The sequence below is a fragment of the Globicephala melas genome, chromosome 5 (assembly GCF_963455315.2).
Source record: "Globicephala melas chromosome 5, mGloMel1.2, whole genome shotgun sequence".
NCBI classification, from domain to species: Eukaryota; Metazoa; Chordata; class Mammalia; order Artiodactyla; family Delphinidae; genus Globicephala; species Globicephala melas.
This window is the reverse complement of record NC_083318.1, coordinates 3,113,550-3,126,244: the sequence shown is the minus strand read 5'-3', so window position 1 is coordinate 3,126,244 and position 12,695 is coordinate 3,113,550. Positions and strand designations below refer to the sequence as shown.

Sequence of the window (12,695 nt, the reverse complement as noted above, 5' to 3'; positions counted from 1 at the left end):
ACTCACAAAGTTAGCCCTGGAGGGGCTGCAGCCCCCAGCCCGGGAGCCCCTCCCCGAGGGACGGTGGAAGCACTTGGGACTGCAGGCTGGCCACCTGAGCTCTCGCGCAGCAGTGTCCTCACCTGGAAAATGGGGACGATCCCTACCTCTGGAATCGGACGTACACGGCCTGCAGTTTCTCCCCAGTGGCAGGCCAGCGCGCTCTGGAGCCGGGGAACCTGAGTCTGCTTCCCAGCCCCTGACTGTGGGCTGCCTGACCCGAGAGCCCACTTCCTCACTGTGGCCACCATCCCCGGGGCTGGTGGAAGAGAAAGGCAGGCAGGGGAACGCCGGCTGTGAGTCAGGTGCCACCTGGACACCGGTCCCCAGGCCAGCCCTGCGCACGTCTCCTCCTGGCTTCCCTTTCAATGTCCCACGCCAGCCAGCGCCCACATGCCCACGATTTCCCCAGAAACACACACACAGTCCCTGTCCCCTTGGCCTTTTCCCTCTGCGCAGCGGAAACACGGGCTGCGCTCTGCACGCTCTGGGCGCAGAGTGCCCGCTGCCAGAGGGACCCTGGACCAGCCACCGAGCCACCGGCTGAAACAGGTGGGATCACTTGGCCCGTCTGGGCTCACAGAGATCATACGGGAATGGGTCCTGTGCGCTTCCTTGCTTGGGCTTCCAAACCACAGAAACTGATTTCCTCACAGCCCTGCAGGCTGGAAGTCCAAGATCAAGGCGTGGGCAGGGTTGATTTCTTCTGAGGCCTCTCTCATTGGCTTGCGGACGGCCGTCTTCTCCCTGGGTCCTCGCGTGGTTACCCCTCTGTGCGTGTCTGTGTGCTGACCCCTGCTTCTCATAAGGACACCAGTCTTACTGGATCAGGACCCACGTGTATGACCTCATTTTACCTTAATCACCTCTTTAAAGGCCCATCTTCAAGTACAGTCACATTCTGAGGTGCTGGGGGGAGGACTTTGGCATATGGATTTGGGGGGACACAATTCGGCCATAACATCTTGTGTGGCCATAACTTTGGGGAAGAAGGACATCAAATCCAAGGTGCAGGAGCAGTGTGGTCACAAGGGAAACCCCCGGACTCCAAGTCCTCCCTGCTGAGCTCCGCCAATGCCGAGGATGCCCCTTCCCGGGGCTGCTCTTCCCACCCGGCCCTCCCTTCTGCATTTCCCTTCCTGTACGTTCTCGTGGACGGTCAGCATCTCCTTGCTCAATGACCGAGGCTGAGCGTGACCACTGCTGCTTCCCTGGCCAAGTCGCGTTTGTGTTCACAAAGCCTTTATCCAGCGTTCTGTCATTTGATACATGATTTTCTACATAGGAGTAGAAACACACTCCTTAAAAAAACACTTGGTTACTGAGACGGGCAAGTGAGTAGCTCTGGAAATAGCATTTGCTCATTTAATAGGGCTGGAGGGGAGCAGTGGCTTTGGCTTTTTTTTTTCCCTTGGGATGATTTTTAAAGAATTTCAACTGCGGTGATATTGCAAGATGAAAAATGGATTTTTCAGTGGCTGGTGGGCTCTGTCTGGTCACACTGTACTCCCGCATTATTTCCACAGTGGTCCACACATCCTGTCTGCTGTAGACGGGATGTCATTGGTCTTCAGTGTGAAGGACGTGCCCACCCCTCTGCTCACCTCTCCCTCCACGGAGCACCTCACTGGTGGCGCCCTGTGAGGGGCAGAGCTAGGAGACCACCCCTGGTCCCAGGGATCCAGAGGGGAGGCAGCCCCACCCAGGGTAGAGAGCCCTGGCTACTGCCTTGGAATGGGGCTGACCAGGAGCTGCAGCCGGTACCGGAGCTGGAAAGGTGGGCGGGGGTCAGCATGGGCTCAAAGTAACAGCACGAGCCCAGGGTGGAGACAGGAAGGCCCGAATCTCACACGAGAAGGAGAGCAGCCCCACTCGATGGAGTGACTGGGACCACAGCCGTACCTGCCATCGCTGGGCACTGGGGCCAAAATGGTCCTCCCTCCTTCAGCAGCCTCTAAATCCACCCCGATCATTCTTTTACTCATTCATTCATTCGCTTCTTCACTCATTCATTCATTCGTTTCTTCACTCATTCATTCATTCGTTTCTTCACTCATTCATTCATGCGTTTTTTCATGCAACTCATTCACTCATTCGTTCATCCCTCCACCCACTGATCCCCCCATCCCCCCATCCCCCCATCCACGCCTCCCTCCAGCACTTGTCAAGCACTTCCCGTGTGTGCCCTCGAGCTGGGAATTGGAAACAGGTGATTCAGACCTGGTCCCTGACCTCAAAGAGCTTCCAGACCAATGGGAAGACCGACTACAAGCCAGTCAGTGCTGTGCTGTCCAGGGAACCGGGCTATGCACGTGGTAAAGGCAGCTTGTCACATAATTCCTGCTGGCAGACGACTGACAGTTCAGCAGGGCAAGGGACAGGCCCCCCTGGCTCAGATACCAGGTGGGAAGGGAGTCCGCTGCCAACACCACATCCGTGTCCACACAGAGGCCGCTGGTCGGTCAGGGAAGAGGGACACGCCAAGGAAGGACGGAGGGAGCCGGGGCTGGGACGCCACGTAGGCAGCCCTGGGACGGAGCAGATCGTCCGTGCGGCCCCTGGCCCTCGACGGCCAGGTGTTGAGGGCGCTCACAGACAAAGACCACGTGACAAGGGCTCCCCCGGAGGGCCGGCTTCTGTGCAGCCCAGTATTTGCAGAGAAGGGCCGGCCTGGAGCCACGTGAAGCTCCTTCTGAGGCCCCGCTGGCCCCTGGTCCTCAGACAAGACCCTCCGCCCAGGCAAGAGGACTGGAGGCCGAAGGCAGAGCCGGTCCCGGGCACACACAGGAGGTGAGGGGGCCGCACCTGGTCAGCCTCCATCCTCCATCTCAGCCTCTTCGTGAGGCCACAGGACGGCCCCTCCCCTGCCCCCGAGGCCAGGGGCAACGGAGACGGGGTGTCGAGTGAGAACCCACCCACCAGCCATCGTCCTGACCTGGGACACTCGAGTGACAGGTGGAGACACCCATCAACCTCCTCCATCTGTCTCCCCCAGCCACCCCATCAGGGTGCTCAGGACCCGGAGAAACGCACCCCCACCCCCACGCGGAGCCAGGCAGCAATGGGTGTCCCATTGCCTGTAGGAACAAACCACTTCACGTAACAAAGTGACGAAGTACACAGCTGGGAGGTCGGAACTTAAGGATGACCAGACGTTCAAATCATTATGCATTTTTTTTCCCTTTGGAAACATTTCTTTGATGGAAGCTTCCAGTTCCACACAACAAAGTAATAAAACTGATTTTCTTTTCCTGCAAAATCTTCAACTATGTCATTCGGGTGGTCCCTGGTGCAAATGAGTAAGGTCAGAATTTAATTACATGAGAAAGTCAAACCAGAGTGAACGAAGAATCAGACTGGCATCGTACAGGGCGTAGTGTTACAAGCACAGCCTTGTAAGAAGTCTCAGATGAAGGTAGAATATTGCCCGACCCGAATCACCAGCGACCAGTTTCACAATCAGCATATGAAAATAGAACGTACAAAGTTCTAATTATCAAAAAGCGCTCAGTCCGTCAGGAAGAAATGATCTTACAGGTTTTCTTTTCACCCAGCGAATCAGCCCTGCCCTTCAGGCGTTACCCGTCCTGCTGGGACTCGGGGTGGGGGGCAGGCCAGGATGAGCCAGGCCCGCCTTGGGCTCCACGGGACGAGCAGCCGGGCAAGGGCAGAGCTGTGGGTTCGGAGAGCGGCAGCCGTCTCTGGGGCCTCCAGAACTTGAACTCGAGGTCCACGTCTCCACGGCTGCATCACGGCCAGCCAGTGCGACTACAGCCTGGATTTCAAGCTTCCTAGGACGGGCTTGTTGGCAGAGAATTCCGACCACCACGACGCCCTCTCTAGCACCTTGCTTTGCTGCAGCACAGCACTCCAGAGGTTCTTATAGAGCTGCAGAAGAGACAGACAGAACACACGTGTATGTAACAAGAAAGGTTTTGAGTGTGCCAGTGCAACTGTGAACACCCAGGAAGTTCTCTCCGGTCACTCGTGGAAACATTTTAAGATGATTTAAATTTAATTTATGTAAATCAGTCTTTGCCGGTAGAGAACAATTGTGAAAATGCAACTATAAAGGACAATAATGTACACTTAATGATGAAGACACCCCGCTCGCCCTTTGCTTTGGAAATTCTCCTGGAAGGTGGATTCTGCAAGTCGACGTTTCTCTCGCACCCACGTGGCTGCTGGCTGGTAGGCGGCGGTGCAGCCCAGCAGCAGCGTGACGGCTTGTCCCCTGGGCCACAGGGCCTGGGCACGCACTGGCCCCTCTCTGCCTGCCCCGTCAGACTGTGCAGAGCGGGCCAGCTAGCCGTCGCCTCAGGGCCCCCCAGGCGGAACTGCTCTCGGTTGTTATCTTCGAGGAAGGTCCTGAGCGTGGCGGGCAGCCGCCTGACGCCTCCCTGCTCCCAGCACGGCCAGCGTCCAGGCTGAGGTCCGTGGAGACAGGGAAGGGGCCGGTTTCGTATCTGGCTGATGCTGGCAAATGTTGCTTTCAAGAAGCCAGCCTCCCCCGCACCTGCTAAGCACACTCAGCGGTTCTGCCCACGCTCTGCTATTCTTGGCTCCCAGGGAGACGCAAGGACGCGCTCTGTCTCCACAGGTCATCAACCCGAGGCGACACTGCACAGCCCGGAGCGTTACGCTTCACTTACTGATGATCTCAATCTCCTACAGCTGTGCCTGCTCATCTAAAAGGAATTTCTGGGACTTGCCTGGTGGCGCAGGGGTTAAAAATCGGCCTGCCAGTGCAGGGGACATGGGCTCGAGCCCTGGTCCAGGAAGATCCCACACGCCGCGGAGCAGCTAGGCCCGTGAGCCACAACTACTGAGCCTGCGCTCTAGAGCCCGTGTGCCGCAACTACTGAGCCCGTGCGCCACAACTACTGAAGCCTGCGTGTCAAAACTACTGAGCCCGCGCTCTAGAGCCTGCAAGCCACAACTACTGAACCCACGCACCACAACTACTGAAGCCTGTGTGCTACAACTGAGCCTGCGCTCTACAGCCTGTGAGCCACAACTACTGAGCCCACATGCCACAACTACTGAGCCTGCGCTCTACAGCCCGTGCGCCACAACTTCTGAAGCCCGCGCACCACAACTACTGAAGCCCGCGCACCTAGGGCCCGTGGTCCACAACAAGAGGAGCCACCGCAGTGAGAAGCCCGCGCACCGCAACGAAGAGTGGCCCCCGCTCGCCGCAACTAGAGAAAGCCCGCGCACAGCAATGGAGACCCAACGCAGCCAAAAATAAGTAAATAAATAAATTTATAAAAAGTAATGCCTGACATTAAAAATAAAATAAATGAATTTCTTACCTAGGAGCACCTAGTTCAAACCTCAGCCCTTAACACTAGGAGGAATGCACACTGCGTCAGGCACCCTGTTGGGTGAAGCCTCGGGCTGGCTCTGGTGTCAGCGTGGAACCCGGGGCCCCGGTATCGGGACAGGACGGGATGGGACGGCCCTCCCCTACTCCTCCGCCGCCCGCCCGCGAGCCAGGGCCGTGTTCTGCAGAGCCGCTCGGCGCCGCCTGTTCGGGGCTAACGCTCCCGTGCACCTGTGTCGCAGAGGCCAGCCCCTCTCCCGTGGGCTTGTCAGCACGTCGTCCTCGTGCTCCCGCGGGGGCCCTAGCCAAGAGCAGGGTTCACTCTCTCCTGCCTTCCCTCCAGACGGTCCATCTCGGCCCCAATCCTGGCTCCGCTACAACTCGCCCGGCCCCTCCGGAGGCTGGGTTTCTCCCTGGCGAAGTGGATGTGGTAACACACACCGTGAGCGGGGACGCCCCGCCCAGCTGTGCAGCCAGAGGACGGCAGGCCCTCCACAGATGTATGGTCCCCACCGTCCTGATTCGATGGGGGACTCGTCCGAACTGTCCACCCCAGTGCCTGGTACTCCTGTCCCAACCCCAGGTGTGGCTTGGGCTGGTCAGAGGTCCAGGCGCCTGCCCCCCCAGACTGATTGCAGTGTCCCCTGGGGACAGACGGAGGGTTCCTAGCACCCTACGTTCAGTCTCCTGGGTCAGCAGAAGTCTCAGCAGAAAGAACACGACAGCCCTGGAACCTCAGCACGTGACTTCAACACTGTGAAATGCCACATCTCCATGGAAACACAGGGACAGCCACCCACAGGTAGTGGGAGGCACTGAGCAGACCCGTGGGTGTCGTCCAGCACGGGCGTCTCCACGTGGTGGAGGAGGTCAGGTAGGGACACCCGTGGGCACCGTGAGGGTCCCACAGCAGGACAAAGTGGGGCCACTCTTGGGGGTGCCCCTTCAGCTGGAGGCCGGAGAAGGCCTCTCTGAAGAGGCGGCATTCCGCTTAGAATGAACACAAGTGCTCCGGCAACAGGAACACAGGTGCAAAGGCCCTGGGGTGGGAAAGCGCCCAGTACGACGGAGAAACAGGAGGACAGTGAGACTTTAGTCCAGAGGGTGGGAGGGGCGCGGTGTGAAATGACCTTGGAGAACGGGGCAGAGGTCAGGCCGCGTGGGCTGGGGACGCAGGAAGGGATTTGGGTGCCATTTCAGGTGCAGGGCTCCATCAGAGCAGCTGTTTGACAAGGTCTGCTTTTAAGCCATCGTTGTGGAGCGTGGGGAGGAGGGGCGAGAGAGGAGCTCGGGAAGCCACGTGCGGGCTGCCGGCGAAGCACAGGCAGAGGGTGAGGGGTTACGAGCTAGTGCCGTGAGCCGGTCAGAAGACCCGGGGTGGAGAGGCTCCCAGGAGAGCGTGAAAAGAGCCAGAAGCTGCAGGGCCCCGAGCGTGGCACAGGCTCGGGCTGACCTCGGCATCACGGCCCAAGAGGGCGGCAATGCCGTCCCCTTTCTCGGAGGAGGGCAGGCTGGGGGACGGCTAACCCGCCCGTGACCACCCCCACGTCTCTCAGCCACTCCCTCCCCGCTGCCCACGTGTGACCAGAGACTCCCGGGCCACGGCATCATCTCAGGCTCTGCAACGACTACCATCAGGCCCCAGAGAGCCCCCGGCTCGCGGTCCTGACTGCAGCGGCCCCAGCCGCCACGGGAGGAGGCTCTGCTCTTTACCTCGCCGTCAGCTCTGCCGATCGGTGAGTTCAGGATGGAGTCAGGAGGGGCGATCACATCAACCAGGGCAACAGCATCGTCTTTCAGCTGTTGGAAAACAAAGTCCATACACTTGGCAACTCCCGGCATCTCCATGGCGACCACCGAGCAACAGAGCCTACAGCCCACTAGCAACGGTAACTCCGGCGGGCAGGCCCATGTGGCTCAGTTACTAAAGTGCTATCTTTTCACTGGCCTGGATTTTAGGTTCGCTGAGTGTGTGTCTGAATATTTTCACCATGTTGCTATCCACTCAAGACTTCCAATGTTTTATTTTTTTTCAACAAGGTACGGACCGCTCGTAAAACTGACGATTCTGTGGCTCATTAATTGGCAACTGTCTTCAGAGGTTTGTCTCTGAACCCTGACTTATCTGGGCAATTACTGTTCCAACAGAGGAAAATATGTCCGGAAAAAAATGTAAGAGAAAAAGCATTTATGAGCACCTGGAAAAGCCATCATTCCAACGCTCTTCGGTTCCCAGTAGTTTTATTACTCTCCCGTCCCATTATACAAATTATTCTTCAATATGACAAGTGGAATTTATATGAGAAGACTCCCAAGCATTTTCTTGAAATGCAAAAAACAATTTTCTTAAAATGACTGTGAAATGCCGTGGCTGAACTCAAGAGAACGCTGGAACGGGTGCGACTTGAACAACGTATGAAAGCAACCGTTGAGCAAAGAGTCACAGGAACAGGGAAGTGCAGCCCGCTTTGTGGTTCAGAGGCTGCTCCCCGGCTCCGCACACCCCCGGGCACCGCGGTGGGTGAGGGGAGACGAGCCTGGACCGGGGTCGGCCAACGTTTAATGTAGGGGGCCCACAGGAAAGAGCCCGGCTTTGTGGGCCGCAGGGTCTCTGTCTCACGCTCCCCTCTGCTGTGACGGTGAGGACAGCCCCACAGACGATGCCCAAGGGAATGGCTGGACCGGGGAAGGAGCTGGCGCCCTCCCCCCGGCCGACCCTGGCCTCCCCGACTCAGGACGAGCCTGGATCTGCCAGGTGGCTCGGGCTGCATTATGGCCCAGGACCGCCAGCCACCAGCTCCGTGGTGTAAGTGTCACGTTTGAGAGCAAGGAAAACAATGGTTGTATTTTTTTTTTTTTTTTTTTTGCGGTACACGGGCCTCTCACTGTTGTGGCCTCTCCCATTGCGGAGCACAGGCTCCGGACGCGCAGGCTCAGCGGCCATGGCTCACGGGCCCAGCCGCTCCGCGGCATGTGGGATCTTCCCGGACCAGGACATGAACCCGTGTCCCCTGCATCGGCAGGCAGGCTCTCAACCACTGCGCCACCAGGGAAGCCCCGATGGTTGTATTTTTAATAATGGCCACTCACCACCTGTGGAACACACGAAGGAAGACCCCCTCCTGTTTAAGTAAATGCGGTCTGTGTACACAGCACGATCACAGAGACACCCTTACCCAGAGCCCACGTGGGGAGAGATGGGCGCTTAGGAAACAAACCCGGGGAGAGCCTTAATGTCAACCACAGAGGCATCACCTAGAACTACATCAACTTGAAAGCCCTGAAAGGGGAGAAACGGAGCGGCCTGTCACCCGTCGTGTGAGACACTGGGCAAAATGCTGGGGACTTTGGTTCATGTCTTACCATCAAAAGTAGAGAAATGCCTCTAACTGCACCCCCCGATACGGCAGCCACAACACACGTGACTGTTTCATTAAAATTAAAGAAAACTGGACTTTCCTGGTGGTGCAGTGTTAAGAATCCGCCTGCCAATGCAGGGATCATGGGTTCGGTCCCTGGTCCGGGAAGATCCCACATGCTGCAGAGCAACTAAGCCCGTGTGCCACAACTACCGAGCCTATGCTCTAGAGCCCACGAGCCTCAACCACTGAGCCCATGTGCCGCAGCTACTGAGGCCCGCATGCCTAGAGCCCGTGCTCCGCAATGAGAGAAGCCACTGCAATGAGAAGCCCCCACACCACAACAAAGGGTAGCCCCCGCTCTCCGGAACTAGAGAAAGCCCGTGCGCAGCAACGAAGACCCAAGGCAGCCAAAAATAAATAAATAAAATATAAATAAATTGGTTTAAAAAAAAATTAAAGAAAACTAAAAATCCTTGGTCACACTGGCCGCCATTCTAACAGCCCCAGGTGGCCAGTGGTGATGGTATGGTACAGCGCCGTCCCAGAACACGTCCACCCCCACACAAAGCTCCAGTGGACAGAGTGCCCTCAGAACGTGACGTGGCGCTGGGGCCATCTGACTTTTCTGGGCGACAAAGGTAGAAGGATGCAATAAAAAAGGAAAATACCGTGAAACGAACTAAAATTGGAGGCTAACATGAAATGCTGGAGAGAATTATCGATATCGCTGTAAAAAATTATTATTAGAGCAAGCTGAATGTGTACAGATTCTACGACAGTCTCTGAAAATGACGCGTCCTGAAATTTCTGACATAAGCACATTCTGTAAGTTTCCCGGCTGTGCTAACAGTTGCCCGCACACAAACGAGTGGGAAGCTAAGGTCAGTGAACGTTAATATACGGGTGATCGTGTGTAATGTGGAAATCGTATAAGGATATAAGGGGATTTCAACTCACCTGGGCACACAGGGCCAGGATGGCGTTCTCTACCATTTTACCTGCTTGTTCACCAGAAAAGTAGCCACCTGTAAGCAGAGCGCTGGTTACTCTGGGTTCTGCTACCCTAACTCCCAAGTTACCCACAAATTGCAAACATGCTGAAACAGCTTTCCAAAAGAGCCCATTCTGTGTGAAAATGCCTCGCTACTGCTGCCCGAGCCCCGCTGCGACCCGTTCACAGAAAGGCACCGGCCAGGGCTGGGCTCCTGTGTCCCCCTTCCCGCCAGCTCACTGAGCTTGTGCTGGGGGTCAGAGCCGGGAGCTGGGGAGGCTGAAGCCCAGGAAGGTGGCCTTGGGGGGCTGGGGGGAGACCTGCGGGGCAGGGCCGGCGGCAGGCAGAGCACGGCACGGGCGGTGGCAGGAGGCTGTGCTGGGGGCCGACAGGGGCTGCGGGCACACAGCTGCACCTGCGGGCATGTGGGCGTCTGTAGCCACCAGGGGCTGGGCACGAGACCCAGCCCCGCAGCCTCACCTCCTACAATGCGGCGGGCTGTGCCGTGCCGTCCAACAGGCCTAAAGAGGAGGCCCCGACTCTGCTGCGGGACTGATTTTGTCTGACTTTTGCCGCAGAGAACGGCGCCCGCTCACTCGGAGTGGGTGGGCGCCTCGCCCCACACCCCACTGCTCCCTCTACCCGGGAGCCCTCGGGCACCACCTCCCAGGGGCAACACCAGCCCCAAGAGGGAAAACATGGGTTCCTGGCAAGGGGGAGGGGAAAAGTGTACTCCTCACACAGCCCAGATATACGCACAGAACGTGAACAGATACACAGAATAGCTGTAGTGTTAACACGTCATGGGGGTGGTTAGGAAAAGACGTCTAAAAGGGCTCCTTGGGGGATAATAATGAAAATGAAGTTTGAGAAACTCAGGTTTACCCCCTTCCCACCAATCTTCCAGGAATCAGGCCATTCATCACCGCCTCCAGGAAGCCCTCCCGGATCCCCAGTCTGGGCATTCCTGGGGGTGCTGCCCCAGCAACCCGGGCTCGGTCCTGTGGGCGCCACCCTTCTGCTGTGCTTTTCTTCTTGTGGCCTCTGGGCTCCTCACTCAATGTGTGATGAGTGCTCAGAAAATGGCACGGAAGGAGCACCACATGGGGAAAGCAGAGTCTCCTGGGTAAAGCGGAGGGCGCCCAGCTCCTGGGCAGGGGGCTCACCTCGGTAGAGCAGGGCCGTGTGCTGGTTCAGGGACCACAGGGCGTAGAGAGCGCTGAGCCGCCCAAGCACAGCCCGCAGCGGGGGTGGCACGTCGGGCTGGTGCACGTGCTCGTGGAACCTCCGCACGACCGTGAGCTCCAGGAATGCCAGGGCCAAGGGGCGGCAGCAGTACACCTGCAACAGAACACAGGACACGGCGTTCGGGAACACACAGCAAGGTCTGCGTGCCAGCAGCATTAGTGCAGCAGGGGACGGACGGGGCCGGGCAGTGCCTCTGGGGAAGCACCATGAAAAGGCCTGCAGGAACACAAGCCCAGCTGCAGCAGCTCTGGACCTCAGGCCCGGCGACCTCTCTCAGCTCAGTCCCATCTGGGACGCGAGGTGACCCCACAGCCAACACACAGGCACGACGGGCTCGTCCAGCACGGCCAGTGGCGTCTCCAGGAGGTGGGCTCCCTGAGAGCACAAGGTCAATTCTCTTGTACGCGGGGCCATGGACAAGGCTACTCCGGGGACTCACCTGAGAGTGACGTCAGCTCCTCCAAGGGCGTGGCCACGCCCCTGCCTCCCAAGTTTCTAAAGATCAGCCTTTCTCGCCCACTCTCCTATCACGTCCAGGAATAAGGCAACCACTGGACAGGGGCCAAGACGTGCAGCCGTTCCCGGCCGAGTTTGACTTGCGTGTGAGTTCCGATGCTGGCTTTGTGTGTGGAAGCAGGAAGTCACCACGGATCTTTCGGTCCCAGCTTTTGCTTCTCTAACCAATATCCAAAACATCTGCTGCTAATCATTAGCTTTGCTCGTCAGCTTTTCTTTCCCCATCTCTAATTGATCGGTTTACTGCTTTTTTATTAGAACAATTATAGATGCGTTCCTGATTTATTATAATGAGCATGTGTTGCTTGTGTAATTAAAAAAATAGTCCAGCAAGGAGGTGACCGGGGACGGGGCAGGGTGAAGACCTTTACTCAGTGCCTGCCTACTTTGCCCCCGACCGTCGACCAGAATCAACAGACTGTGGTCCAGAGTGCGGTCCGGGGCGGGGGGCAGGGGGAAGGGGGTGCAGGCACCAAGGGGCAGGGGCTATGATTTCAAGGCCTGCCCTCGACTTTCAGAGCAAACACTGGGTCGTCCCTTGGTCACTTCCGAGGCCGAGGCTCTCCCAGGGCCTGCCCGAGACTAGGCGCCCTCAGGAGAAAATTCAAGGGGAGGACGCTTCCCCGGCCTCGTGCCAGTCTGCCTCGTCCGACCCCAACACCCCGCTGGGCTTCTGAAGCCGCAAGGGCACACATCCTGCGTCCCGTGTCCGGCCTGGAGGGCCAGCCCGGGGCCTTCAGAGCGGCTCTGTCCCCTTCCCTCTCGCACACGCTGTGGAGTGTGCGCCCTTGGCTTTGGAGGGTGAGCGCTGGGGGAGGCTGGGGGAGGAGACCTCCCAGGAGGGAAGCTGACGGCGGAGGTGGGCAGGGAGTACCCCACCCTCACCCCAGGCCAGGCGCTAAGCTCACAAGAGCCAGCAGTTTATCACCTTGATCCTCCCCGGACCCCACGGATGAAACAAGGTCACGCAACGGGCAAGAGGTAGAGACATAGCTGAACCCAGGCAGGCTGGCCCCAGTGTCCACCCCTTCACTACGTCGCTAGAGCGTGTCATTACAGTAACCACCCGCACCCCTAAACGTGCTCACGCGCTGTGGGCTCCGCTCTGCGTGAGGGGCCTTGCGAGTCCCAGGGGCCGGGCTCAGAACTGAATCCAAACTCTCCGTGCTCTCCACTTCACTCTCTCCTTTTCAACCACGTGGCCTTTCTAGTA

The 12,695-nt window shown here is 58.0% G+C and overlaps 1 protein-coding gene across 10 annotated transcripts in view; it reads right to left on the bottom strand.

Annotated features, from left to right (window-relative positions):
- Positions 1–3,194: 3,194 nt before the first annotated feature.
- Positions 3,195–12,695, bottom strand: part of ACOX3 (acyl-CoA oxidase 3, pristanoyl) — a 48,091-nt gene continuing 38,590 nt past the window's right edge. For 7 of the 10 annotated variants that reach the window (XM_030876810.2, XM_060298917.1, XM_030876812.2 and 4 more), the window contains exons 15-18: positions 10,885–11,059; positions 9,685–9,752; positions 7,079–7,165; positions 3,195–3,927 (exon numbers count right to left, since the gene is read on the bottom strand). In XM_030876810.2, coding sequence (XP_030732670.1) covers positions 3,808–3,927; positions 7,079–7,165; positions 9,685–9,752; positions 10,885–11,059 — 450 coding nt within the window. In that variant the 3' untranslated portion in view covers positions 3,195–3,807. Of the gene's footprint in view, positions 3,928–7,078; positions 7,166–9,684; positions 9,753–10,884; positions 11,060–12,695 lie in introns of those variants that run through there. The other 3 variants (XM_060298915.1, XM_060298921.2, XM_060298920.1) reach the window with 2 other exon arrangements.